The 27,965-nt window shown below is 39.3% G+C and overlaps 2 protein-coding genes across 13 annotated transcripts in view; both read right to left on the reverse strand.

Annotated features, from left to right (window-relative positions):
* Window positions 1-451: 451 nt before the first annotated feature.
* Window positions 452-23,232, reverse strand: LOC120315420 (coagulation factor VII-like). Its single transcript, XM_039359732.1, has 8 exons — window positions 22,926-23,232; window positions 20,992-21,152; window positions 8,260-8,284; window positions 8,056-8,169; window positions 7,503-7,643; window positions 6,072-6,175; window positions 3,171-3,291; window positions 452-1,802 (listed from the first exon to the last, which is right to left on the reverse strand). Exons 1-8 carry the CDS (start codon window positions 22,993-22,995, stop codon window positions 1,261-1,263), a joined length of 1,278 nt encoding a protein of 425 aa, XP_039215666.1. The 5' UTR covers window positions 22,996-23,232; the 3' UTR covers window positions 452-1,260.
* Window positions 23,233-25,737: 2,505 nt separating this feature from the next.
* The window catches only part of MCF2L (MCF.2 cell line derived transforming sequence like), a 114,207-nt gene continuing 111,979 nt past the window's right edge, over window positions 25,738-27,965 (reverse strand). For 11 of the 12 annotated variants that reach the window (XM_039359720.1, XM_039359725.1, XM_039359721.1 and 8 more), the window contains one exon: window positions 25,738-27,833. In XM_039359720.1, the coding sequence (XP_039215654.1) occupies window positions 27,739-27,833 (95 nt within the window). In that variant the 3' untranslated portion in view covers window positions 25,738-27,738. The remainder of the gene's footprint in view (window positions 27,834-27,965) is intronic. The other variant, XR_005558678.1, reaches the window with a different exon arrangement.

Raw genomic sequence — 27,965 nt, forward strand, 5'->3', positions numbered from 1 at the left:
TCAATATCCCCGAGTAGGAGGTTGAACTAGAAGATCTCCAAGGCCCCTTCCAACTTATACTATTAACTGCAAAGTGCTGATGAGATTGGTAATTATATGACAGTAGCAGAGGCATCAGATCTGTAGAGTCAGAAATGATTCTAAGTTTTTATAAACTCCTAATATTTCAAGTAACTTCCTAATTCAATCAGAGCATTTATCTTACGTGGTCTATCCAGTTTTGCAAAGTCTCAATTAGCTTTTCAAAATGTAGTGTGTATTTCATTTATTAGTCTACAAATCCCCAAACAATCAGACATCAAAGGAGGCTGTATTTGACGGAGAGCTCTTGCATTTTTTGTGGGCAAAATTGTGACACTTGATACAAAATGAGCCAAACCACTAGAAATACAGATGACCAAAAAATAAAAAATAAAAAAAATAAAATGAAAATATTTTATTGCTATATGGCTGGTTAAATTGAGTTCATACTTTATTGATTTCTTAAGTTAGCTTTAAAATAAATACATTTAAAATAAATTTTTATTTTATTTATTTCAGAACATCTCTAAAATCCAAATGTGTCATTTACAGCAATGGACATAATTTATGTATTGACAGCATTATGCAAATGGCATGTTCAGATTATTTGGATATTTACATCATATGCAAATAATGTGAATAAAGAAACATTTAAAATAAATTTAAATGCCTTGTCTAGACCCATTACAGTGGTACCTCAGTACTTGGTACTGGATCTGAGAGACACGAATAGTAAAAATGATAAGGGCCAAACCAACCATGTGACTTACTATGTGACCTTGTTTTGGCCAGGAAGGACTTCCTGTCTGTCCCTTTTCCTATGTCAGTGACCTTCCCAGCATGGCCAACATTCTGTCCACCGTCCCCCTCTTCCTTTTGCAGCAAACTTCCTGGCATTGCCGACTTCCTATCTGTTTTCTATGTCCATCCCCCTTTTCCTATCACAGAGCATCGGGTACCAAACAAATACTGGGACAACATTTTTGTGTCAAAATCCATCGAGTACTAAATTCAATGATTTTTGAAGTAATCGAGTACCAAAGTACCACTGTATTGTGAATGGTTGAAAGTTTTTAGTATTCAAATTATTTAAGTGCAGTTAATTAAACTGAAGTTTTACTACAGATTTAAAATGTAGAAATATATAATCTAAAATATATAATCTAGTTATAAGCTAAATTCAAAGGTTAAACATGGATTTGGATAATGAAAGGACAATGAAATTGGAAGCAATATGCATTAAGAATCCATATGATTAATTAGCCACTGATAGTATCTTATAACTTTTGTATAAACTCCGTATGTTCCTAATGAAGCACACCCTTTACCCCAGCTCACAATTCCTGTTAGATACCAAGTATTTTTGTATTCAGTGACATGGGGTCCACCACTGTCACCTTCACAAGAATCTTTACTTCCATCGAGATAACCTGCACAGAACATGTTGTTGGTAATATTGAGTGTAGTGTGCAAAATGCATTCCTTTTTGTGTATTTTGGGGATTTCCACTCGCATAAGAAGTGCTGAAGTAGCCCCACCTTCCAAGAGACGCCCCCACCCACTCACTGTGGAGAATTCAACATAATTCAATATGTCTGCTGCAAACCGTGGAGGGGGCAAGCAGATGGGCACCACATACTCAGAGAAGTTGACTGGCGCTGATAATCGCAGCAAGGCAATGTCATTGTCAACGGTTTTGGAAGAATACTTTTCATGGATTATAAGTTCATCAACTCTTCTTTCTTGTTCACCTTCATCTCTCTGATTTATATTGTATTCACCTGAAAAAGCAATACTTGATTTATTTAGAAGATAACAAGTCTTTTCACAGTGCACAAGGCCTAATCTCTTCATTTTTCACTGGAAGTTAATGAATACAAAAAGTTTTATTTATTTTCTTCCTCTCTTACAACAGAAATATTTTATTTTTTTCTTCTCTTTTTATAGAAAGGTTTTTTAATCTTCCTTCTCTCTTAGAGTGCTGGATTACTGTTACTGACAGTGTTTACTGAATCAGGATATGCTTTCTGGAATATAAAATCTGATTTTGAGGGCTGTGCAGAACATTTCAAACACAAAACTTGCTTAGTTCAAAATGGCTATTCAAGTGTGCTAAGTTTGAGACATACCCCTATTCCAAAATTTTGTCTTGACCATGAAAAAAATTCATACTTTAGTTATTGTTTGCAGTATGTGTTCAAATGAATCCATTGCTGCTGCTGCTGATTTGCTATACTTACATCTAATGCTGTCTGACATTGCATGCAAAATACATACTTAACTGCTGTTGTCATGTCATGGGACTTAAGGTTTCTATCATTATTGTTATAAAATGCTTTGGGTGCAATCCTAAAACAACAGGGGCATCACTTGGACACCATCGGCACTGACAAAATCACTACCAGTCAATTGTAAAAGGCAGCTTTACTTAGAATAGCTTACATTCTGTGACAATACCTTTAACACAGTGGTTCTCAACCTGTGGGTCGGGACCCCATTTGGGGCTGAACGACCATTTTACGGGGGTCGCCAAACAAGGCTGTCCACCATTTTTTCCCCTTTTCTTTGGCCATGCCCTGGCACCCGGCGATGTATAAGTGGTTGGGGGTCACCACAACATGGGGAACTGTATTATGGGGTCGCAGCATTAGAAAGGTTGAGAACCACTGCTTTAACACAACCTAACATTCATATCCTACCTATCCCAAGTTCCACTCAATAGGTGGGAAAAAATGCCAAATCTAATCTAAACATCTGGCTGACTGGGCAATGAACCATAATAATAATATTTATTATAAACACCTCCTTGCCAGTTTTCTGGAGATTGCATTGTAGTTAGTGCTCTTAAAGTGGTACCACCTTACTTATGTTTGTGACTCTAGGATGAAGAACAAGGGGATAAAGAGTTTATTTCAGATTCCCATTGTTCCTTATTTTGGAATGCTACAAACTATTTCAAATATATTTTTTTTATTTCAGACTAGGAACTGTTCAAAGAAGTCATATAAAGCCAAATAGTTTGTGTGCAGGAGCAGTTGATATGAAAATAGATGTTTAAAGATATAGGTGAAATTAATGGGACAGGCCTTCTTGTGATTTTCCCTCCTCAATTTCACTGAGTTTTAGAAAGTTAACAAAAACCATCTTACCAAGCCTTATCCTGAGATTTTGTCGGTGGACAAGATGAAAGCAGTGGGCTGCTGAAATGATCCAGGACGGAGCAACCAGAACACCTCCACATTTTTCATTTCCATTGTCTATTATGAGAGCCTAAATATTTGATAATCAAATCGTATGATTTACTTGCATATTATGAAGGAGTAATCTTGCTGTATCATCCAGACCAGAGAACAGATGGACAAGCATTTTTAGGTTAAAGGCTGCATTTAATTTAATAATAATAAATTTTTATTGATTAGCCCTTGGTCCATATCAAAGTGCAAAATTCCAGCAACAAATTATTACTAAAGTTTGATAAAAGCAATTTAAAATGAAATTTGATAAAATACAGTTTAAAATGGAACTAGAGTAAAATATGACTTAAAATGAAATTTGAGTAAAATACAGTCTAAAATGAAATTAAAATAGAGTACAGTGATTTAAAATATAGATAAAATATGATAAAATTATATCTTGGAGTCACTCTTGCAATCTACCCCAATCAGTCCCACATATGCAGATCTCAACTGAACCATTTTGTTTAAATACTGTGCTGTGTTAAATGTGATTTTCAAGTTCTGGCCGCACATAAGATAAGTTGTTTTGATATGGGGATCCCAATGAGTCATTCATTTGGTATAAAGACCAAGGTACCTGTCTCTCACCCTCTTGTACAGGCAACAATCAAATAGTATGTGAGCCAGGTCTTCTACCTCTGCCGCTCGACAAATGCAGAGACACTCATTGTAAGGCATAGAATGGAATCTCCCATATCTGACCATTGTGTCAAGCTGTTCGAATCTTGCTCATGTAAATATCTCCCTAAGGTGTTTTGCAGTTATAACTTCAAATAGCTGTCTACTTAAAAAGTACGTTTGTATTTACTCAGCCATTTCAAGTTACCCACCTTACTAAGGATCACTATATCATTTTGTGCTTCTATATCCTTAATTCTTTGGGCAGCTCTTTTTTTGAATTGTTCTCCTGTTACACAAGAGACAGGAAGACCACAGCTTCTTACAAAATTTGTTAGTTTGGTGATCCAGGAGATTTGTGATTGTAATTTTATTTGCTCTAGTAGACATAACTTGGGGAGTCTATCAGTCTCCATTTCATTGACTTTGCACCAGTAGTTATAAGCTCTAATTTTGGATAGAGCATGAATTGTATGAATTCTCAATTCAGCTCTAACTGCTGTAGCAGATGTTCTTGGATCTACACCCAGAATACATCTCAAATGCTGGGACTGTGTTTGTTCTAAGACTGTGGTTGAGTAAAGACCCCAAACTTCTGCTCCATACAAGAGCATAGTGGTAACCTTAGCTGTATATATCTTAATTAATGGGGCTAAGGACCCTGGGTAACTATGGTTCTTTAGTTTAAGCAGTAGATTCAGGCGGGTTTTTGCTCTAAATGTACTTCGTTGATGATGGCAAACCCAAGATCCAGTCTTGGAAAAAGTTACGCCCAGATATACAAAGGTGTTAACCTGTTTAATTGGTTCACCATCTAATTGCCACTTATGTCTCTGATGGGGTCTTCCAAACACCATTATTTTTTTTTTTATTTTTTATTAAAAGTTTTTTATTTTTTCCATATAAACATTATAAAAAAAAGGTACAATACAATTTTGAAATAAAATAACCATTAATACGGCCTGCCCACTCCCCCCAGGCCGCGTCCACCCTCTCTTAAAACATTCCCTACTTCCCTCCTCTTTCTCACCTCCCATCCTACTCTCTTCCCCTCCCCCTCTCCTCTCACTGCCCTACTTCCTCTCTACACTTTCTCACCTCTCATCCCTATCAAACCCATGAACGCAGCATAAAGGGAGTGCCCAGGCCGCACCCCTATAAGCAACCATTATCTATTAAACACCATTATTTTTGATTTAGTTTTACTAATGATTAGGGAGTTATCCTGAGAGTAAGAGCTGAATCTTCTTAATAGCCTATGTAATCCTACTTGTGAATATGATAATAAAATCATATCATCGGCATAAAGCAAGCTGTTACAGTAAGTATTTAGGATCATTGGCATATGTACCATGGGATCCTTCATTAACCCTGGCAAGTCATTGATATATAAACTAAATAATAATGGGGCCAGGATACACCCTTGCCTTATCCCTTTATTTGTGTGAATCCTGTTAGTCAGAGCTTCATTAACCCCATACCATACAGGTACTTGTGTAAAGGGCTTTAATCAAAGCCAGGAGTCTAGGTTCTATTTTAAGAGATGTCAGTTTACTCCATAGTACTTCTCTGCTTACCATATCAAATGCTGCTGTAAGGTCTATGAAAGTAGCAAACTGGGGTCTCCTCTTATAGGCATATTTGGCAATTAGATGGTTCAAGACAAAGCAGTTATCAATAGTAGATCGGCTTTGTCTAAAATCTGCTTGTTCTTCTGTAAGGATATTATTTTCCTCTACCCAGATTTCAATTCTGTTCAAAAGGTACCTAGCACATATTTTTGCTGCAATATCAATCAGGCTAATGGGCCTATAATTACTAGGGTCCTTATTATTCCCTTTTTTATATATGGGGACAACTATTGCCATCTTCCACCCATCTGGTATATGGCAGGTGTTATTTATGTGTGTAAAAAAACCAATTTTGTGTGATGTGCCAAGGGCTGCAATGGGAGAAAAGGAAGGATAAATAAAGGGCAAGGCCTCTTATCTATCACAACATTCTGCATAGTTTCAGTATTTTATAAATTTGTTTTTGTGCACTATAGTTAATCTGTTTCTTTTGAAACTAGTGATCTGACCTACATTCTCCTAAAATACCTTGCAAAGTACAAAGAAAGTGGGTGGATGCCTATACAAATGTGAGTGATTCAATTGATTTTAATTTAAAGTGTATTAAATTCTTATAAGCACTTACTTGCCATGGACATTCGCCTGGAGGACAGTCATAACCACCTATGATTCTTCCTTGTCGATTTGGCCTTTCTGCAAGAACAGGTATTTTCCCACAGGGATAATCAACTGTAATATTACAATCAGAATAATATTTCAAAACCACATTAAATATTTTCAAGCAAATCAATAATATTTTGAGTTGTAGTACTGTGAATGCTTTTTAAAGTCAAAATATGCAGACTTCTTTATTCACACAGGTATTGACCCATACACATTTATACACACACATGTAGGCATATATACATAAGCACATACATAAACACACACATACACACAGCAACAGCTCTATTTCTGTAGCCCTGCTTGACAAAAATACTGCAATATTTCAGTTGTAATAGTAACTGTCTATTTGCTGTTCATTTTCTATAATTTCATGTTCTTAATCATGTTCAACTATGTTTCTGTGTGAATTGCTATCTTTCATTTTCTGTAAAATGAAAAATCATTAATTATAAAAATTAATGGTAGCCAGTGGTGAATTTCTCCTTTTCCTTCTTCTGAAACAGTTTTGTGATTTCCAGTTTAGATGACAATATTTGAAAGTGAAACAACTCCCTGAGATATGAACTTCCCGAAACAAGGTTTTTTCTTTTAGAGAGGGTATTGAATTGCATTTTCTAGCAATGCTACTGGCTCAAACAGTTGAGGAGCAGGTAAAATTGATGTTTCCAATAAAATCAAGGCTGTCTCAGAGGGATCCAATTACTTATGGTCCTTTAGGATTGGACACCAAGAAGATGTCCAATCCTAAAGGATTGGAGAACAAATGCAAAAGTAGTCTTGATAGCTATCAATGCAGGTCCCACCATTCTGGCAAGGGTTGGAGTCGCACTGATCAGGATCTGTCTTCACTGTAAAAAGATCTTATTCTCACCCACCATCACCCTCTCTGCCCAATTTTGCTTCATGCAGGCAGAACCACGACTTAGTCCCTGGCATCTCCTGGTTGGTGAAAGATGCCTATCTGAAGCCATGAAGAATGCCAGCATGTCATGGCATGAGGCATTTCCCTCCCAGTGCAAATGAGATGTCCTAATGATGAGCTTTGGCCAAGGGTTTGAATGTTGGCTCCACAGGCTATTCCTGCTTTCCATATTGAGATCAGTATTTCAATACTGAGACTGATAAAATTAGAACAGGCTGGAAGCTGACCACTTATGTAATTCATTCTACCATTGTGACCAGTTCATTGTATGTCAATTAATAGTAAAAAGGCATCTATCTATACCAGTGTTTCTCCACCTTAGCAACTTTAAGATGTCTGGAGTTCAACTCCCAATATTCCCCAGCGGGCAACCAATGTTGTCAAGGTTGGGAAACACTGGTCTATGCTTTGGCATCTATCTGGAAAGGAATATCATGATCATACACTAGTGTGATGACTCATGCTTACCTTCTGCAATGCATGAAATTTGGTCACTTGCTAGCCTGTATCCCTCTGCACAAAAGCACTGCCTTAATGTGGTTGGGGAATCTACACAAAACTGCTCACAATTGCCATTTTTAAAAAAGCATTTCAACTTGCTTTCTGGTCCTAAATATAAAGAAAAAGATGTGAATTAACATTTCCTGGTTTGGGTAGAAAAGTATTTGCTGCTGGCAAAGAAGATTAAGAAGTCAGATTCTGGAACAGGAGCTTCCATTTTCTTGATTCTAAGGAAGAATGGAAAACAGAGTTAATTGGAATTCATATAGCCCCCTTAGAAGGAAGGATACTGCTTGCTAATGAATTTGCATCGCCATTGTTTTGGACTGCACAATTATGCAAATCTGGATAAGCACCTGCCTTCATTTAAACTCAAAAGACCGTGGTGATATGAAGAAAGACACCTCAAGTCTCAAAAATCTAGATTTTTTAATAAATAGCTGAGAGAATATGGAATGATGACTAATCATCAGGGGCACAACACTTGTTATTTTTTTTTACCAAGTTAATAAGCATTTACCTATTTCACAGTTTCTGCCTTCATGTTTTGGAGAACAAATGCAAAAGTAGTCTTGATAGCTATCAATGCAGGTCCCACCATTCTGGCAAGGGTTGGAGTCGCACTGATCAGGATCTGTGAAAATGAGCACTCAACATTAGCACACATTTTAGGAAGGCATTTGTGGCAGAATTGGTAATTGGTGTTCACATGAATAACCCTTACCTGTATAAATTGCCCAGAATTCTTTCTAAGAAGAAAGAAAAAGATAAAGCAAATTATCCAACATTTATGTTAATTTTTTTCACAAGAAAGGTAATACCTGGATCAATCCCACCAAACTAATATTCCCTAGGATATTCTACACTACAATTCCTACAATGCTCAGTGATTAGCTGTGCCAGGGGTAGTCAACCTTTTTATACCTACCACCCACTTTTGTATCTCTGTTAGTAGTAAAATTTTCTAACCGCCCACCAGTTCCATAGTAATGGTGATTTATAAAGTAGGGAAATAACTTTACTTTATAAAATTTATAAAGCAGAGTTATAGCAAGTTAAAGCATATAATAATAATTACTTACCAAACACGACGAATTGTGTTTCTACCAAACAGTTCTACTTTGGTTTCATCTGACCATATGACATTCTCCCAGTCCTCTTCTGGATCATCCAAATGCTCTCTAGCAAACTTCAGACGGGCCCGGACATGTACTGGCTTAAGCAGGGGGACACTTCTGGCACTGCAGGATCTGAGTCCCTGGCAGCGTAGTGTGCTACTGATGGTTGCCTTTGTTACGTTGGTCCCAGCTCTCTGCAGGTCATTCACTAGGTCCCCCTGTGTGGTTCTGGGATTTTTGCTCACCGTTCTTGTGATCATGTTGACCCCACGGGGTGAGATCTTGCATGGAGCCTCAGATCGAGGGACATTATCAGTGGTCTTGTATGTCTTCCATTTTCTAATTATTGCTCCCACAGTTGATTTCTTCACACCAAGCTGCTTGCCTATTGCAGATTCAGTCTTCCCAGCCTGGTGCAGGTCTACAATTTTGTTTCTGGTGTCCTTTGACAGCTCTTTGGTCTTCACCATAGTGGAGTTTGGAGTGTGACTGAGGTTGTGGACAGGTGTCTTTTATACTGATAACCAGTTCAAACAGGTGCCATTAATACAGGTAATGAGTGGAGGACAGAGGAGCCTCTTAAAGAAGAAGTTACAGGTCTGTGAGAGCCAGAAATCTTGCTTGTTTGCAGGTGACCACATACTTATTTTCCACCATAATTTGCAAATAAATTCTTTCCAAATCAGATAATGTGATTGTCTGGATTTGTTTTCTCGTTTTGTCTCTCATAGTTGAGGTCTACCTATGATGACAATTACAGGCCTCTCTCATCTTTTTAAGTGGGAGAACTTGCACAATTGGTAGCTGACTAAATACTTTTTTGCCCCACTGTAGAAACAGGAAGTCTGATGAAATTACATTTAATTAATTAAATTATTAATAAGATTCCTGAGGCTGATGCTGCGAAACTAAATACTGGATATCTGGCTCAATTTTTGTAAGGAACAAACGAAGGTCTCCTCTTTCGGAAATATTCAGGCGGTTTCTTTCTTTGGTCATAATATGATTAACAGCACTAAAGCCTGATTCCACAAGATATGAGGTAGGGAAAGGTATCAATAAACTGAATATCATTTTCCACATATTTGGATATAAGGCAGGCATTTTTTTTACTTTGCCATAGGTTTTCATATCCACCACTTTCAAATTTATGTTTACTTTCTTCATTATATCTAATTTCTAACAGTTCTTCTTGGCAAGTTATATCAGCCTCTTCAATATTTGCGGTAAAAGGATTTTTCATCCAGTCATACACCTTCAATTTCAAAATATCTTCAAATCGTTTTTCCATGTCCAATTTAAGTCCTGGGCAAGCAGGAATGAAGAGAAAGCCTTTATGGCCTCTACCTTGGTATTTAGGGAATGCCCAGTGGAGTCTGGTTTGCCCCCAATCCGTGCCTGTCACAGCAGGATGAAGAGAGAGCCTGGTTTTTGTCAGAGATGCCTGAAACCTCTATGACTGAGGGCTCTGTGCGGCTCTCAAAATGGCGGCCGCACCAAAATTAGCGGCCGCTTGTATTTTGGCTGGGCCTTCCCAGCCATGAGGGGCTCTAAGAGGAAGCTTGTTGTTCGTTGTGCCTTTAATTTCCACCCCCCCCCCGAAGCGGAAAATGAGGCACTTGCAGTTTTATCTCGTTGCGCAGCCTCTGCTGCGATCCGGATCATCGAGAAAGTTGACGGGAGCCTCGCGATGATGGCGCGCTTCAGCGAGGTTCTCTGGCCTCCAAGAGCTCCGTGGGGGGGTCGCACAGCTGAGGCTAACACCCCATGCCTGCTGGAAAGCTCTGTGAGCCGATCGGAGGGCTCAATGGATCCAAAAATTTAAACGGCTCGATTGAACTCCTACCGCCCACCAAAAAAGCTGGAACGCCCACTAGTGGGCGGTAGGGACCAGGTTGACTACCACTGAGCTATGCTGTCTGAGAGTGATAAGAAGAGTAATCCAAAATAAATGGAAGGAACTAATTCAGAGAAAAATCGCCAACATAGAAACAAGGAGATTTCCAAGCTATCGGCTTCAGCTTTAATATACAGAAACAGGAATTCTTCCATCACTAATTCTGATAATCAAGCTTTGCTCTTAAAATATTTCTAGGTCTATTATTAGTTAGAAATGTTTTGGGGATCCTTGACTCATTCCATTCATGTATTCAGCAATTTATCCTGACGTAAATTAAGCAAAGGAATTATATTGTTCTTTTGCTTAAGTTGGCTTTAGCTCCTTTGAGCTGCATTCTGTATGATCAATAACAGAAAATGCTGGGAACTGTTTAACAACATCTAGGAAGAGAGATTTTTTTCTAAAGCTTGTTGTTGTTAATTGCGAAGTCGTGTCCGACCCGTCGCGATCCCATGGACAATGTTCCTCCAGGTCTTCCTGTCCTCTACCATCTTCTGGAGTCCATTTAAGTTCACACCTACTGCTTCAGTGACTCCATCCAGCCATCTCATTCTCTGTCGTCCCCTTCTTCTATTGCCCTCAATCTTTCCCAGCATTAGGCCCTTCTCCAGTGAATCCTTCCTTCTCATTAGGTGGCCAAAGTATTGAGTTTCAACTTCAGGATCTGGCCTTCTAAAGAGCAGTCGGGGTTGATCTCTTCTAGGACTGACCGGTTTGAACGCCTTGCAGTCCAAGGGACTCGCAGGAGTCTTCTCCAGCACCATAGTTCAAAGGCCTCAATTCTTTTGCGCTCAGCCTTTCTTATGGTCCAACTTTCACAGCCATACATTGCAACTGGGAAAACCATGGCCTGGACTATACGCACTTTTGTTGGCAGGGTGATGTCTCTGCTTTTTAGTATGCTGTCTAGATTTGCCATAGCTTTCCTCCCCAGGAGCAAGCGTCTTTTAATTTCTTGGCTGCAGTCCCCATCTGAGGTGATCTTGGAGCCCAGAAAAATAAAATCTGTCACTACCTCCATTTCTTCCCCATCTATTTGCCAGGAATTGAGAGGGCCGGATGCCATGATTTTGGTTTTCTTAATGTTGAGTTTCAAGCCAACTTTTGCACTCTCCTTCTTCACCCGCATCAAGAGGCTCTTTAGTTCCTCTTCACTTTCTGCCATTAGAGTGGTATCATCTGCATATCTTAGGTTGTTGATATTTCTCCCGGCAATCTTAATTCCAACTTTTGATTCATCTAGCCCTGCCTTTCTCATGATGTGCTCTGCATATAAGTTAAATAGGCAGGGTGATAGTATACAGCCTTGCCGGACTCCTTTTCCAATTTTGAACCAATCAGTGGTTCCGTGTTCGGTTCTCACTGTTGCTTCTTGACCCGCATATAGGTTTCTCAAGAGACAGATGAGATGGTCTGGTACTCCCATCTCTTTAAGAACTTGCCACAATTTGTTGTGATCCACACAATCAAAGGCTTTTGCATAGTCAATGAAGCAGAAGTAGATGTTTTTCTGGAACTCCCTAGCTTTCTCCATGATCCAGCGTATGTTGGCAATTTGATCTCTAGTTCCTCTGCCTCTTCGAAATCCTGCCTGTACTTCTGGTAGTTCTCGATCCACATACTGCTGGAGTCTAGCTTGTAGGATTTTAAGCATAACTTTACTAGCATGTGAAATGAGTGCAATGGTGCGATAGTTTGAACATTCTTTGGCATTGCCTTTCTTTGGAATTGGAATGTAAACTGACCTTTTCCAATCCTGTGGCCACTGTTGAGTTTTCCAAATTTGCTGGCAAATTGAGTGTAGCACTTTTACTGCATCGTCTTTTAAGATTTTGAATAGCTCAGCTGGAATACTGTCACCTCCACTAGCTTTGTTGTTGCTCAGATTTTCTAAGGCCCATTTCACTTCACATTCTAGGATGTCTGGTTCGAGGTCAGTGACCATCTCATTGTGGTTATCTGAGATGTTAAGCTCATTCTTGTATAGTTCTTCTGTGTAGTTTTGCCATCTCTTCTTAATCTCTTCTGCCTCTGTTAGGTCTCTGCCATTTTGGTCCTTTATCATGCCCATCTTTGCATGAAACGTTCCCTTCATATCTCCAATTTTCTTGAAGAGATCTCTGGTCCTCCCTATTCTGTTGTTTTCTTCTATTTCTTTGCACTGTTCATTTAAGAAGGTATTCTTATCTCTTCTAGCTACTCTCTGGAATTCTGTATTCAATTGGGTGTATCTTTCTCTTTCTCCTTTGCCTTTCGCTTCCCTTCTTTCCTCAGCTATTTGCAAAGCTTCCTCAGACAGCCATTTTGCTTTCTTGCATTTCTTTTTCTTTGGGATGGTTTTAGTTGCTACCTCTTGTACAATGTTGCGAACTTCCATCCATAGTTCTTCAGGCACTCTGTCTATCAGATCTAGTTCCTTAAATCTATTTGTCACCTCTACTGTATATTCATCAGGAATATGATTTAGTTCATACCTGAGTGGCCTAGTGCTTTTCCCTACTTTTTTCAATTTAAGCCTAAATTTTGCAACGAGAAGCTCATGATCTGAGCCACAGTCAGCTCCTGGTCTTGTTTTTACTGACTGTATAGAGCTTCTCCATCTTTGGCTGCAGAGCACATAGTCAATCTGATTTCTATGTTGACCGTCTGGTGATGTCCATGTGTAGAGCCGTCTCTTGGGTTGTTGGAAAAGAGTGTTTGTTATGACCATCGTATTCTCTTGACAAAATTCTATTAGCCTGTGCCCTGCTTCATTTTGTACTCCAAGGCCAAACTTGCCTGTTATTCCGGTTATCTTTTGGCTTCCTACCTTAGCATTCCAATCCCCCATGATGATAAGGACATCATTTTTTGGTGTTAATTCTATAAGGTGCTGTAGGGCTTCATAGAACCGGTCAATTTCATCCTCTTCAGCACCAGTGGTTGGGGCATAGATTTGGACTACTGTGATATTGAATGGTTTGCCTTGGATTCGAATTGAGATCATTCTGTCATTTTGGGGATTGTATCCCAGTATTGCTTTTCCTATTCTTTTATTGACTATGAAGGCTACTCCATTTCTTCTGAGGGATTCTTGCCCACAGTAGTATACCTGATGGTCATCTGAGTTAAATTCACCCATTCCTGACCATTTTAGTTCGCTGATTCCTAAGATGTCAATGTTCAGTCTTGTCATCTCTTTTTTGACTACGTCTAGCTTGCCTTGATTCATGGATCTTACATTCCAGGTTCCTATGGAGAAAAAATCTTTACAGCATCGGACTTTCCTTTCTAAAGCTAGCTTAGTAAAAGTGCCTTGAAATATCCTAACAGTTCAAAATGATGTTCTACTACCAGACGTAGCATATGAAAGGAAATTGATACGTATCTGCTTCATATTCATATATTTTTCTTATGTAGCATATACATATAGAGGGAATCATAACCCCTTTTAACACAGATTGTGCCATTACTATACACATGAACTATCAAAATATCATTTTGTGTTTCCTTTCATAACCAGCCAGAATTACCAAACAATTAAGTTGGCAAATCTAACTTTGACATTTTGGCTTGAGTGCAAGTGCAGACAATATATTTTCTGGGTTAAATGCATGCAAGCTAAGGTTTGAAATCAAAGTAGTGATGGTGTTGATGGAACGTAAGCCTAAGTCAAGGTAGGGAAGAAATGCTGTTTGGTTCTTGTTCAAATACAATTTATTCCATTAAAATTCTTTAAACCTGCATTAGCTACTTGGTACTGTAGATTACTTCAGGTGACTTGGACCTTTCACTTAGCATAATCTGAACAACTGTTCTTTCCTTCTGAAGAAGATAACTATAGGAAATCGTAGCTGTTATGTTTTCAGGTCTCAGGCATTAAACGAAGACACATGGTGAACATCAAGCTTTCTTTATTGACTTCTTCTTACAACCAGAGACAACCAAAAAGGCACGCAGGCCTTTTATACAGTCCTAAACCCGGACAGCGTCAGCCAATAGGAATCTGACTGTTTTCATGCCTTGCGCATGCGCGCAAGGCTGGCGACAGCCAGTGTGGTCCTGGGCAGCTTTTGGTTTGCCCAGGACCATTTGCAACATTTCTGAGCCTGCTGAATGCTTCAGGAGACTCAGGACACAACACCCCTCCCCCCTAGATAAAACAATATACCTTATGATGTAACAGCACAGGTACTGTATGTTCAAGGCACTGGGATTAATTGAATCACAATTGCCTGCACACAGGCAAGCACTCTTACGTATACAATCATTCAGAAAGAAAATAGAACAAATAATAAGCTGAAAATAACACCCCTTCACAAAGTGTTTTGTTCTGCATCTTGTTTAAGGACTAGTAAGGTTCCCTTAGAATTGACAGAAGCTCACATAGTCCTCAAGATGTTTAGATGGGCCCTTGGCCCGTTCTGACCTTCTGATGGCCAGTGAGTGTGCCTGGCCTGTCAGCTCACCTGCCAGGCTAGGCAGACCAGGAGTTTGATGGCCCAAAAGCTCAGGTGCACCACCCAGCTGCTGACTGGCTGAATCCTCTGAATTCCAGCCAGGGTTCTTGGGGAGGATGGAATTCCCCAAGTCCAGTGGTGGGGTGGAATTCCCCAAATCCACAATGGACTCTTCTTGGGAGCACTGTCCCTCGAGCCCAAGACCAGCAGCTGGAGTGGCCTGAGTGGCTGATATGCCCCAGTACCCCATTAGCCCTGTGTGCGTGTCGGAGGTGCCAGAGTCAGGAGCCGCCTCCATGGCAAACCCACTTTCAGGAGAATTCCTGTTTGGAGCACTTGCTGAAGCCTGGGATGACCCCTGATCTGGAGCAATAACTGAATTCTGTGAATGTCCCCATTCTGCCACAGGAACATGTGAACCCCCGCTAGAGCTGGGAGACTGTGGCCCAGAATGCAAATTATGGTCCTCCTCCCCCCCAAGAGCAGAACCAGGCATGGAAACGTTGCTGGATAGCCTCCAACGCAGTTGGTCAATGTGTCATCTGATGACGCACCCATCGTCCAAGGCTACTTCGTATGACAGCGGCCCAGAGACCTTGCATACCACTGCTGTGACCCAGAGCTGTCCAGGGCCATAGTTCCTTTCCCAGACTGGATCGCCCACCAGTAGTCTCCTAGGTGCCCGCAGCTGTGACACTTGTGAAGCCACCCGGTCTGGGTGCAACCTGTCCAGTTTCGTGATGAGGCGCGACCCCAGCATAGTTCTGCTGGGCTCTTCCCTGTTGCTGTGCAAGGTGTGGTGCGATGTGCAAAAAGGAAATCAGCTAAGCTGTGATGCCAGCTGCCTAAAGTGAGTCTCTTGAGAGCATCTTGGGTAGTGGGCACCATCCTCTCTGCCTGGCCGTTGGAAGATGGGTGGAAGGGAGGAGAAGTCGCATGCTGGATCATGTTTGCTTGAAGAAAATCCTGGAACTCAAAAGAGGTAAATTGGGGGCTATTATCTGAAACCAGGACATCTGGACACCTGAATTGTCCTGGCAGTAGTAGTGGAGGAAACGGGAACAACCTCTAGCCACTTGAAATGGCTGTCAATGAGGAGAAGGAAGAATTGCCCCTGAAAGGGCCCAGGGTAATCTATATGTACCCATCATCATGGTGTTTGTGTTTCCTCTCACCTGAGGCATTTCAGGCCTTGACTGCTGGCACATTTGGCACCCGTGCACCTGGGCCTCGATGGCTTTATCGAGCCCAGGCCACCAGAGATGGCTGCGCGCAAGCGCTTTCATCCTTACTATGCCTGGATGTCCCTCATGCAGAGAGAGCAAGATTCTAGACCTCAATGAGGCTGGGATGACTACCCTACTACCTCATAACAGGCACCCCTTGAAAGTGGAAAATTCGTGCTTCCTTTGCCAGAAACTTTGAAACTCTGTATCTGGACAGGTGTCAGGCCATCCTGACAACACCCGTGTCAGCATGCGTGTGAGCGTGTGATCAGTGGCAGTTTCAGCAGCCACGTCCCTAGCATAGAGGGGAGATTCAGGCAACTCCTGAATGGAAAGAATATTAATAGCAGGAGCAGAATCTGCCTCTATCTGTTTTAGAGGTAATCTGCTGAGGCCATCTGCATAGCCCATCTCTTTTCCAGGTTTGTGAATTAGAGTGTAGTCATATGCTGACAGGAAAATGGATTATCTCAGCATACATGGATAAATAATATGTGGTGTCTGTTTGTTAGTAGTAAACAAACCCAGCAGAGGCTTCTGATCTGTGTAAACCGTGAAGTGGTGGCCATATAAGAAATCATGGAATTTCTTTATGCCAGCCACTATGGCCAAGGCTTCTCTGTCAATCTGAGCGTAATCCCGCTCTGCAGATGACAGAATCCTTGAGTAGTAAGCCACAGGGACTTGTGTCCCATCAGTCTTCAGATGGCTAAGTACTGCTCCCACCCCATAAGGAGATGCATCGCATGCAATGCATACAGGCAGTTGCTCATTGAAATGCGCTAATACAGCAATTGAAGAGAGCAAGGCCTTAACCTCATTGAAACTCCTTTCAGTACTTTAGTCCACTGCCATGGAGCTTGTTCATCTAAGAGCTGGTGTAACGGCTCTGCCACTGCAGCCTTGTGTGGAAGAAATGCATGATAGAAATTTAAGAGCCCCAAGAAAGCTTGCAGCTCGCTTTTGGACTTGGGGCTTGGGGCCTGCTGAATCACTTGAAGCTTCGATTCAGCAGGATGGATGCCTTGAGCATCAATTCTGAAACCTAAGAATTCAGTGGAAGTGACTCCAATTTTACACTTTTCTTGCTTCAGTTTCAGATCCGCTTGGCGGAAATGAAGCAAGACAGGCCTTAATCTCTCAGCTAGGTTTCAAGATGACTCCCCAGCAATGAGGACATCATTAAAATAGGACAGACCCCAGGAATACCACGAAGTGTGCGCTCCGTGACACTTTGGAATATGTCAGGGGCTACATTAACCCCAAACTGCAATCTTTTAACCTTAAAGGCTCCTCTCTGTGTTACTATTGTTTGAGCCTCAGCTGTTGTCTCATCAACAGGTAGCTGTTGGTAGGCCTGTGCCAAATCGAGTTTTGCAAAAATGCGCCCCCCCTTTGAGGGAGGCCAGAATGTGACTTACCACAGGGACTGGGTATGTGTGCTGTTGGAGTGCTTTGTTCAATGTACATTTATAGTCTGCACAAATTTGGACTTCTCCATTAGCCTTTAAAGGCGTTACAATGGGGGTTTCCCATGGACTAGAGTCCACAGGTTCTAAGATGCCCTGCTGGAGCAGCGTGTCCAGCTCTGCATCAATTTTGCTCTTGAGAGCAAAAGGCACCCTTCTAGGCTTAATCCTAATAGGTGGGATAATTGGGTCTAAACGTAGGGCAATGGGAGGCCCCTTGTAAGAGCCAAGCTCTGAGCTAAACACATCAGCAAACTCCCTGCAGACTTCTGCAAGGCCTGGCGTTTGCATGCTATGCAGCCTAATCACTTGGATTCCAAGGGCCTCGAACCAATCGATTCCAATGAGACTCGTACGATCACCTACAAGTACCACAACTAGTAGGCCTTCAAAAGCCTTATGCTGCACTTTGAGCATCGCATCCCCCTTCACACTGACTCTGGAATTCTGGAAGTCAGTGAGGATTAAGTTCGATGGCCTGAGTTTGACTCAAAGGCAACTACTGCTGCAAATCCTTTTGAAGGTGTCATGTGAAATGATCGATAGAATGGACCCTGTGTCCAACTCCATTGACAAGGGAACCCCTTGCAACTTTACGTCAATACGAAGCTTTTTCTTAAGGGGCTTGTGTGTACTTGCCCTCAGAATACCCCTGCGCGATGCGCAGAAACCTGGTACCTGTCCGAAGCAATTCTTCCCAAGGTTGGACCTTATGTTGACCCAAACAGATGGAGGCAATGTGGCCTTGCCTTCCACATGCCCGGCAAATGGCGGAGCGGAATCTGCAGTCCGCGTGCTTGTGACGTCATCCACACCCGAAGCACTGAGGAGATGCTGAAGCCTTGTCTGGATGCTCCTTCGGCCTTCTCTCAGCTGGCTGGTGTAGCCTATCTACCTCCTCTTCAGGATCCGTGTCTGGATCTTCTCTAGCAACCTCTTGATGGACGGTCATGGTGGCTAGAGGGTTTCTGGCAAGCCGTAAAGCCTTCATAGTGCCACCCGCTACTTTTTCAGCTGCAACCTCTCTCAATCCATCTTGGAATGAAACTTCTTCCTTGGCAAAGATCTTCTGTTGCAGCTCCCTACTTCATAGGCCACAAACAAAACAATCTCTGCAGCCTCTCTTCCAGGTCCTTGAATTCACAAGGCCTGGCCATTTGTCTTAAGGCAGCAATAAAGTCTGCAGCAGATGCACCTGGCCTCTGGCTCTCTCTGCTCGAATGCGTGCCTCCAAGCAATTACAGAAAATTTAGGCTGGAAATGTTCTTTAAGTATTTTCTTCAAGTCAGTATAAGTTACTGACTCTGAAAGCACAGGGGCTACCAGGTTCTCTGCTATGTCGAATGTTTCCTGTCCACAAACACACAGCAGGGTTGCCGCTTTAAGGCCGTCTTCCCTTATCTGATTGACCCTAAAATAGTTTTCAACCCGCGCCACGTATGAATTCTAGCGCTCCGGGTGGGAGACATCAAAGTCAGATAAGCGGCCAATCTTCGACATCTTAAGTCTTCACAGGCCTCATTAATGCCTTTTGCTGCAAGGCTCGTCTTACTGGGGGGGGGGGAAGGGGTCTGTTTGCCAAGCTCACCTCCAGCGATGCTGTACTGGCAGAGTCGCAGAGCTGGATGCCGACTTCCCAAGCTTCAGGACCTTCTGTGAGTCCTCGATTCAGTTGTAAATCTTCTGCTTGCCTGCAGCGATCCCACCTTCATTGCCAGTTTTATGTTTTCAGGTCTCAGGCATTAAACAAAGACACATGGTGAACATCAAGCTTTCTTTATTGATTTCTCCTTACAACCAGCAATAACCTAAAAGGCACGCAGGCCTTTTATACTGTCTTAAACCCGGACAGCATCAGCCAATAGAAATCTGGCTGTTTTCACGCCTTGCACATGCGCACAAGGCTGGCGATAGCCAGTCTGGTCCTGGGCAGCTTTTGGTCTGCCCGGGACCATTTGCAACATTTCTGAGCCTGCTGAATGCTTCAGCAGGCTCAGGACACAACAGTAGCCTCCTCTACATTCAAACAGTTCACAATTTCTTTGGCACTTCCATACTTATCTTTTCAACGACTAGCTTCAAACAGCATTAGGCCTCTGCACAAGTGCCTTTTGCTTGTTTGAGCCAGTCAGTGCTCTCTTTAGCCAATTTTAGGGAATGCCAAAACCAAGACACAGTTGGCATCCCACTCCCTCACCAAAACAAGGTATCAGAATTTGACAAACAGAAAGCTTTGGTTCTGGAAGAAAGGAAGAATCTGAAAATCAGGAAGCAGGATGAGACGGAACTCCTACCAATCATAGGCTCTCAGCCTGCAGCTACTGGGAAATTGTTGTTGCTTCTGGACAGAAAACATAGCCAGAATTAATCATTCCATTTTTCAATGAATGTTTGAAGTCCCCCTTTGTTGTGATATTATATAGGGATTATGGTTTGGCATCACAGAACCTCTCTCTGAGGGAAATGGGTGGTTAAGAAATATAAACAAACAAATAAACAAATAAATATTCTGGAATGTGAAATGGCCTTTAGTGTGTCTTATTGAGATTTGCTTTGAGATCCTATGGAGTCATTAACAAGCCATCTGCAGGAACTGGTTCAGGCCTTGGATTCTCCTAATACTTTAGATTTTTTAAAAAATAAAGTTATTCCCTACTTCTACCCTAAAAGTATATTTTGAAAACATTCTGCCTAGATAATACTTAGAACTACTTTGGCCTATAGAAGTTCTACCCTTTCTTTTTCTACATATTTCCTTTTCTGGATGTGCATCACAAGATATGGCCCAGAAGAAGGGTAAGTGTGGTGTGATAAGGAGGTTACAGACCAGATTTGTTGCCTGTTGGCTAACAGGACAAAGATGAGAAATCTACTAGGGATACACATAAGGAACCATCTTTGGGAGAAAGAAAGTAATTGGAAGAGAATACAACTTAGAGTGATTCAGCTTTTCCCATCCTTTGATGCCATTATGAATGAATTCTTCCAAAGTGTGATAGCTCAGTTTAGATTTTGTATAAGTGCTACATGGCTATGTGAGATCTGAGGAGTGGTTTAGAATTTGTTTGTGAGAATTTATAATAATATGCCACAGTTTGTAGTGCTCATTTAGTATTTTCAACAGTATTCCTGATATGTCCTATATTTTGACTCTACTTACTCTTTATAATAACAACAGACTTATTATCAAGTTATCAACTGCTAACACTACAGATAGGCAAGTATCATTGAAATTCAAAGTTCGTTAGAAACAATAATAGGTCAGCAGAAGACGACTATTTGTCCATAATAGTTTGTTACTTACGGTCCTCAAATCATCTTGGAAGATTTCTCTTGCTTCCTCCCATGAACATTTCTCTTCATGGCATTCCCGCTCAAGTGATCCTGCCTTAAGCTCCTCTAAAAAATAATTGGCTCTCCTAGATCTTTGTAAGAGGTTGCTGGCTTCCTTGTGCCTTAAGAAAACTTTAAAATAGAAATAATGAGCAAGCTGCATTCATCAGACTGAAGTGTACCACCATCCCACCAGAAATCACATATCCTATCTTAACATTCATTTCAGTCGGCAAAGTGGTTCTCATCTGAAAAGGTTTTCAACATTTAATGTGAGATATTCACATCATTTTGGTGCTAGCTCAGCTCAGTGTCCTCTAATGCTGCTTGTCTGCATCATTTCCCTTGCCTGTTCACCTGAAGGCAGTTGAAATCTCCATGACCCCGTCTTCTGTCTACTTTTTAACAGTAAAGTTATACTATACAACACATACATCACCAATCAGATGAAATGGCAGTGATGATGATAGTCATTGTGATTAGGTCTAGCAGTAATTCTTAAACTAAAAAAAATCCTTTCTTGTCTGGGATGGTCAACTTTTCCTTAATCCTATGAAGTGGACTGTACAGAATAAAGTTAGGTTGGCTTTTAGGCAATCCCAGTGTATAGAAAACAATTCTTTTAAACCAGAAAGCCTCCCTCTCTTTTCATATAACTGAGCTAATTCTCTATCTTGCATCATATTTCAAAACAATTAGCTCAGAAACATCCAGGAGTGTCCAAGAAATATAAATCTAAATCTCTCTTGGATTTACTGAAGCAATTATTTATTTTGTAGAACTATAGGATATTAAAAGGAATCCATGTATCCTCTTTATAACCATTTAAAAAGTCTTTTCAATATTTCTCCCATAATTTTATGATTTAAATTTTCTGCTTCAAGGACTTAAGAATCTAGGAACCACTCTTCTGAGTAGGCCAAAGTTCTTCATAGAGCAGCATTTTCTTTCTCACTGCAGCCAACCAGAAGCCTCTTGGGTGCTCACAAACAGGAGACAGATAATATAGCCCTTCCCCACTGATGTTCCTCTGCCACGCTGGCTCCAATCAAGAGGTAACATTGACATTTCAAATCTAGTAGCCCTTGATAGTCCTGTCCTCCATTATTTCCTTGATTGAAAGACCATTAGGCAGTAGGGCTGTATTTTTAAATTCTGCCAAGGAAAGCATACAGGAATTTTAAAAAGAACCAGTTAATACAATGAAGACATTATTAATATTTATTGTATTTTACATTTACTAACTGGAAACTAAGTTGTATTTAGATGATATGAAAAATGGACCATGCTTTACTTGTTTCATTTTTGTTTGTATCATTCTTTAAATTTTCCTGATAAAGATGACTTTGAATATATTGTACACAATTTAAATGATGAAGAATGGAAAATGACTTGGTTTTAATTTGTGACTTTAAAATTAAAGAATGAATCTACAGCTAGGCTTTTGTCATTATTTTGATGCAAAGAATAAAACCACCATCATGTTTACTATAAATTCCCTTCTTGAAAATAGATACTACAAAGAGATTTTTGTTCATCCTAGAAGTCTTTTATAATAATGCTTCATAAACTGATTACAGAAAAATTAAGATATAAAATGCTAAATATTTAAATACATTGTATAACATTTTTGTTTAGATGTGTTTCTTCATACTGATATCTATCTGCAATATACAACAATCAGAAAATTTATTTCAAGAATGGTTCAACTTGCTACTTTTTAAAAACTTATTCTTGGAATGTGATTGCTGAGTTGAGGGATTAAAATCTGATTTACTAAATATCTTAAGTATAGATTTTCTAAGATGTTGAACACTATTGCATAATAATTGGATTATAGAAAACAAGGCAAGCATTTAATAATTAATTCATGACTGTAACAAACATTTTCAGATGTTATCATACCTGAAGCCCTTGCAATGGGAGATGCAAGCAAAAGAAGGCAAAGCAAAACACCGAAGTGGCAGGAAATCATGATGAAACCAAAATGTTGTGTCCAAATAGTGTACTGATATTTCAGCAAGGACTCTGAGAGCAAAGTTCTCTGTTTCAACGCTTCAGTTGGAGGAGGGGTGAAGAAGAAAAAGCTCCAAAACCCTAACACTGGCTCTGGCACACCAGATAGGCCAAAAGAAGGGGACGGAAAAATCAGGTTTCAAATTCCGGTAGACTCAAAATAGGCAGGTTTGATTGATTAGTGCAACATCTTCTCACTATTAGTTTGATATTTATCCTGCCATTTGACCCGTAGTACTTGGAAGACATTGCCAGGAACAGTAAAACAAAACATAAGATGCTTAGAAATATCTAATTGCATTTTAAATAAACAAGTATATAAAATCAAATGGAAGAAAGCTTGAAATCACCAGAGTAAACAGGAGAATTATTTGAAATAGAAACAACAGAACACTATAAGACTTAGTATTTGATGATAAAAGGGAAAAACCTGGAGGGATAATAGGGCAAGGTGTTCAAAGGAGGTGGTTAAAGAAGTCACAAGTGATACATATAAAAAAACTAACAACACCAGGCAGTGCTTTGATTACACCATGGTGGCTGCCATTTTTACTTTTTTTGGCTTGTTTGTTTATTTTTATTTTTATTTATTTATTTATTTAATTTGCAGACACCCCCGAAGTGGAGTTCTGAACCTCAAAGAATCTCAGCTCCCTATTTGGTGACACTAACACTGTTCTGATTTATTTCATGTACAAACAGTTCAATTCTATTTCCCTGGCATATTTTTTTTAGTTTATAATACTCAACACACCCTGAATATCAAATCCAGTTTGTTTTATTTTATGTAAAATAAATATTAATTACTTTATTAATTGGTAGAAGTCTGGCCAATAAGCACAATAAAGAACACTTATTTTATCACCCAAGACTAAAATATTACTTGAAATATTACAGATGTAGATAAGTCCCCCATGTGAAATTATCAATACTGGTGAGGCCCACCTAATGAGTTCCATGGCTGGACAAGAGGTTAATCACACATATTTTCTGAATTTAAAGATGCTTTGTTTTTTGTTAAGATTGGAAAGACTGCTCATTTTGGAATGGAGGAAAATATTTGTCAAGTATAGAAAACAGACCAATAGTTTCCTGAAAAAATTGTGTCCATGATACAAGATGTGAGGAGAGAATTTCTGCAAAACAGAAAAGAGGAAGCATGACTTGCAGAGTTATAAAAATTTGGAAACATTTCAATGATATCGTTCTGGCCTGTCCCCCCTGCTCTGATGTTGCAGCAATAGCTGCAAAAGCTTATGGAGAACATGTATTTTCTCCATTTTATCTGATAAATTACATATTTTTAAATAATTTGGATGTTCTAAGGGTTTTAATTTTAAGAAACAGCCCTTAAATGCAATCCAGGAACTGAGCTTTACCTATTATCTATTCTCCTAATTAAAATGACTCTTCTAGCTTTTTTATTTCTAGTCCTCACAAAACAAATAAGTAAACTTGAGAGACGGAGATCTTTCATTTAGAAAAAAAAAAGCAAAGACCTGGGATGATTCTCATTCCACTGAGAATTACCAATTAATCTAATTTAATTTAATTCCCGTATTGTTGAACAGTATTTTCTCCCTGAATGTGTTAGAAATATAGCCAGTTTTGCATCTTACAAGTCCCCACAAAGTGACATTTTTTCTTTTGCAAATCATTTCTCAACATATATTCCCACAATTTTTATCCAGATTTTTTTCTGCAACTAATTATCATATGGCAGTGATTTCCACACCAATTCCTTGCTCAGGTATTAGACTAATAAAACTGGGAATGGTCAGGACAGAAAAAATCAGTTAGATAACCATTGCTTCTCTGTTTTAACCAGATTTTAATTTAAATTTCAATTACATAATTGTAGAATTCTGTAAAATCAATGATGTTGGATGAGCTCTTAGAGGCCTACACATCAGTAGATTACAGATCAGTTGTTAGAACTCTGTCAAATGTCTTAAGCTGGCAATACTTATCTTGTTTCTCTTTTCTAAAGTCAAGTTTTACCATGGAAAACTAGAAACAAAAACTAAGCTTTGACGGATTGTAGTGGTAATACGGAAGACCAGTTATTTTAAGAAGTTGAATGACACATTTTGATTTCTTCCTATTAATAAAAGTGTAGAAGTTTAGAGCTCATTTTGAGCTAACCTGTTTTATTTTTTTATTCTTGTTTATTGCATACAGGAAAAGGTTAGGGAATCTTCATGTAGTTGCAAAGCTTTTCTTATTGTGAAAGTCTTAGACTTTCGATTCCCATGCCAGTCATGTGCCACCCAGTCAAGGTCAGGTCTGTAGTCACATGACTATAATCATGGCGCCATGTTTAATAAAAACCTTGAGGCTGTTGTTGTTTATTGGGAGCTTCTGCACGGGGCCTAACATGGGATACTCTGGAATTTGGTCACCCTTGGAGTATCTCTGCTGTTATTAAGGAGCTCTTGACAGCTTGTAAGATATTTGGGTATCATCTTGTTTGATCTGTATGCTTTTTATGTTATGCTTTTAAATGAGTTAATAATAAAGCTTAAAATCCATTTATTTACTGGTGTGCTTATTGTCCCAAAGACCCAATTGCCTGGGCACCTGATCATTGCCCTCACACTTGGTAAAATACAAATTTATATTGTAAAGTAAGTGGTTTTGAGGAAAGGGAAGTAGACAGTCTTGAAATGCTGCTTTATGAACAGAGACTATAAAGGCTTTGTCTTGTTTTGCACCCATTATGAGTGCAATTAGATTTACTGCACCAATTCAATTTTCTGTTTGTGCTAAGAAACAAAACAAAATCAAAATAATACACCCATGAGTGCGTGTGCGCGTGCACACACACACATCTCTATACGTTCAGACCAACCAACAAGTAATGTTTAAATTTATTCAAAGTTTCATACATACAATAAGGATACTGGATTCAGTAGTAGTAATTTACATCAGCGGTAGAAAATTGAAATATTGGCTATTAAAGTGCAATGATACATGTACAAGCACATGAAATGACACTGGGAAGTATAAAATAAACAGGGTTTGATAGGAGAGCCTTCTGCAGAGCTTTATTTCCCTGCGGTAGCTCTTTACAGAAAGAAGTCAACGATAACCAACCATTTTATACATATTAAGTAGTCACTTACTGTTTCCCAAGCCAAAGCAGATTGGCAGAGGGAGAAAGCGATAAGCCTTATGTATGAACTTCAGCATTACATTCTTCCTTCTCAGTCAATGTTGTAAATAAAAAAAGTTTTTTTTTCCTCTTTTTTGTTACACTCATATTTACAAAATAAGTTATAAAGAATATTGCTAGTAGATTAGCAGAACAGAGCCAGTGCTGACTTTGCTTGCGTGGCCCTATTTTCTGAGAAGGTTCAGAGAGAGATAATTTTATGTTGAAAGTGTATTGATTAAAGCCTTGGAAAGACTGCACACTGATACCTTTTAAAAAGTTGAAATGCAAAGACTGGAAAATTATAAATAGATATTTTTACATTAATACATAACACAGAGATATATAAACAGGCTTACAAAAATAATATTTTGGTGTACTAACCAGAGTTAGCTGCAGTAGATGGTAATGTTGGCCTGGAACTTTCCTGACATTTGGAACAATCAAAGTCAGTGGTTATACCGTATATCCAGAGCCAAAACCCAGATAAACTGTTATGTTTCTACTGTTTCTACATAAATATTGAAAGTCAAACATTCATTTCCACATAACGCCAGCATGAGCTGTAAATTAATTCAGATGATGGGTGAATCCAGCATGGTTTAAATGTGGTTTTAAGTAGTCCTTCCTTTGGCAAGATAGATTTATGAACCATTTTCTTAGAAGAAATTGTTTGTACAATATCATTCTATTTCACACAACGAAAGTAAAATACTTAAGAATTTCTTTCCTATTCTTGTTGTGTGATGCCTTCAATTTTGCAACGAACTGAATAAAAAAAAAGTAGCAGCAGGATTTTCGGTCACACAGAGAATTAGAAAATTCTGAAATGATTGGACAAATTTTGGCCTAGCTGCAAGAACAGAGGACAATTTTGTGACTGCAGTATCATCTTAACTAATACAAAAATGGATTTCAATGTTTTTACTTCTTTTTTTACAAAGATTTTTAAGACCAAATAACTACTAAATTATCATAATTTCATAAACAACAGTAATTGGTCACAAAATTTGATTCAGTGTTAAAAATATCTCAAATTATTAATTTTGTTCATCATGGCTAAAGGAAATGCCACAGAAAATGAAGTTAGAAAATAATTACTATATCAAATTAGCAAGTACCCAACTCTGTAATTTCATGCACATTATATTTTGATCCCAGATGTTTTTTATTCATTTATTTATGAGGATCAAGTTTTTTAGTTGTTGTTTTCTACATTCTATATTAATTTAATTATTGTTTTAACTAGTCAGATTTACATAATGGAAAGTACTAGCTGCTAGTAATATTCTTCCCAAGTTATCCATGCCAAGGTCCATTTCATTCTCGAAGCGTGATAGGTTTCTATGATAGCAGCTTCCAAAAATGTTATTCCCATTAATTTGTTACCAACGTATTCAGGTTCTTCAAGAATATCCACTAAACCATCTTTACACACAAGAGGAACAACTGTGAGATGTGCAATTACGATGCTTCTTTACTTCTTTAACATCTGATAGCCACATTGGCAGTTTTAAATCTTCAGAGAGTTGTGGTGGAATTTTCAATTTAACCTTTAGTATCTGAGAAAGTGCTACCACTGACATTGCAACTTTCACTACAACTTGAAGATGAACTCAGTGTACTTGAACCCGCTGCAGATTCTGGAAAAAAAACCCCACACATATATTAACAGAGTATTATACAGTTGGGATTGTATGTATTTCTAAATTGCTAACTGAAATTTTCCCTAAATGTAAAAGAAACTTGCACAAGATAAAACTGAATAAGCCATT

The sequence above is a fragment of the Crotalus tigris genome, unplaced genomic scaffold (assembly GCF_016545835.1).
Source record: "Crotalus tigris isolate CLP2741 ecotype Arizona unplaced genomic scaffold, ASM1654583v1 scf7180000019116.999743, whole genome shotgun sequence".
Classification (NCBI taxonomy): domain Eukaryota; kingdom Metazoa; phylum Chordata; class Lepidosauria; order Squamata; family Viperidae; genus Crotalus; species Crotalus tigris.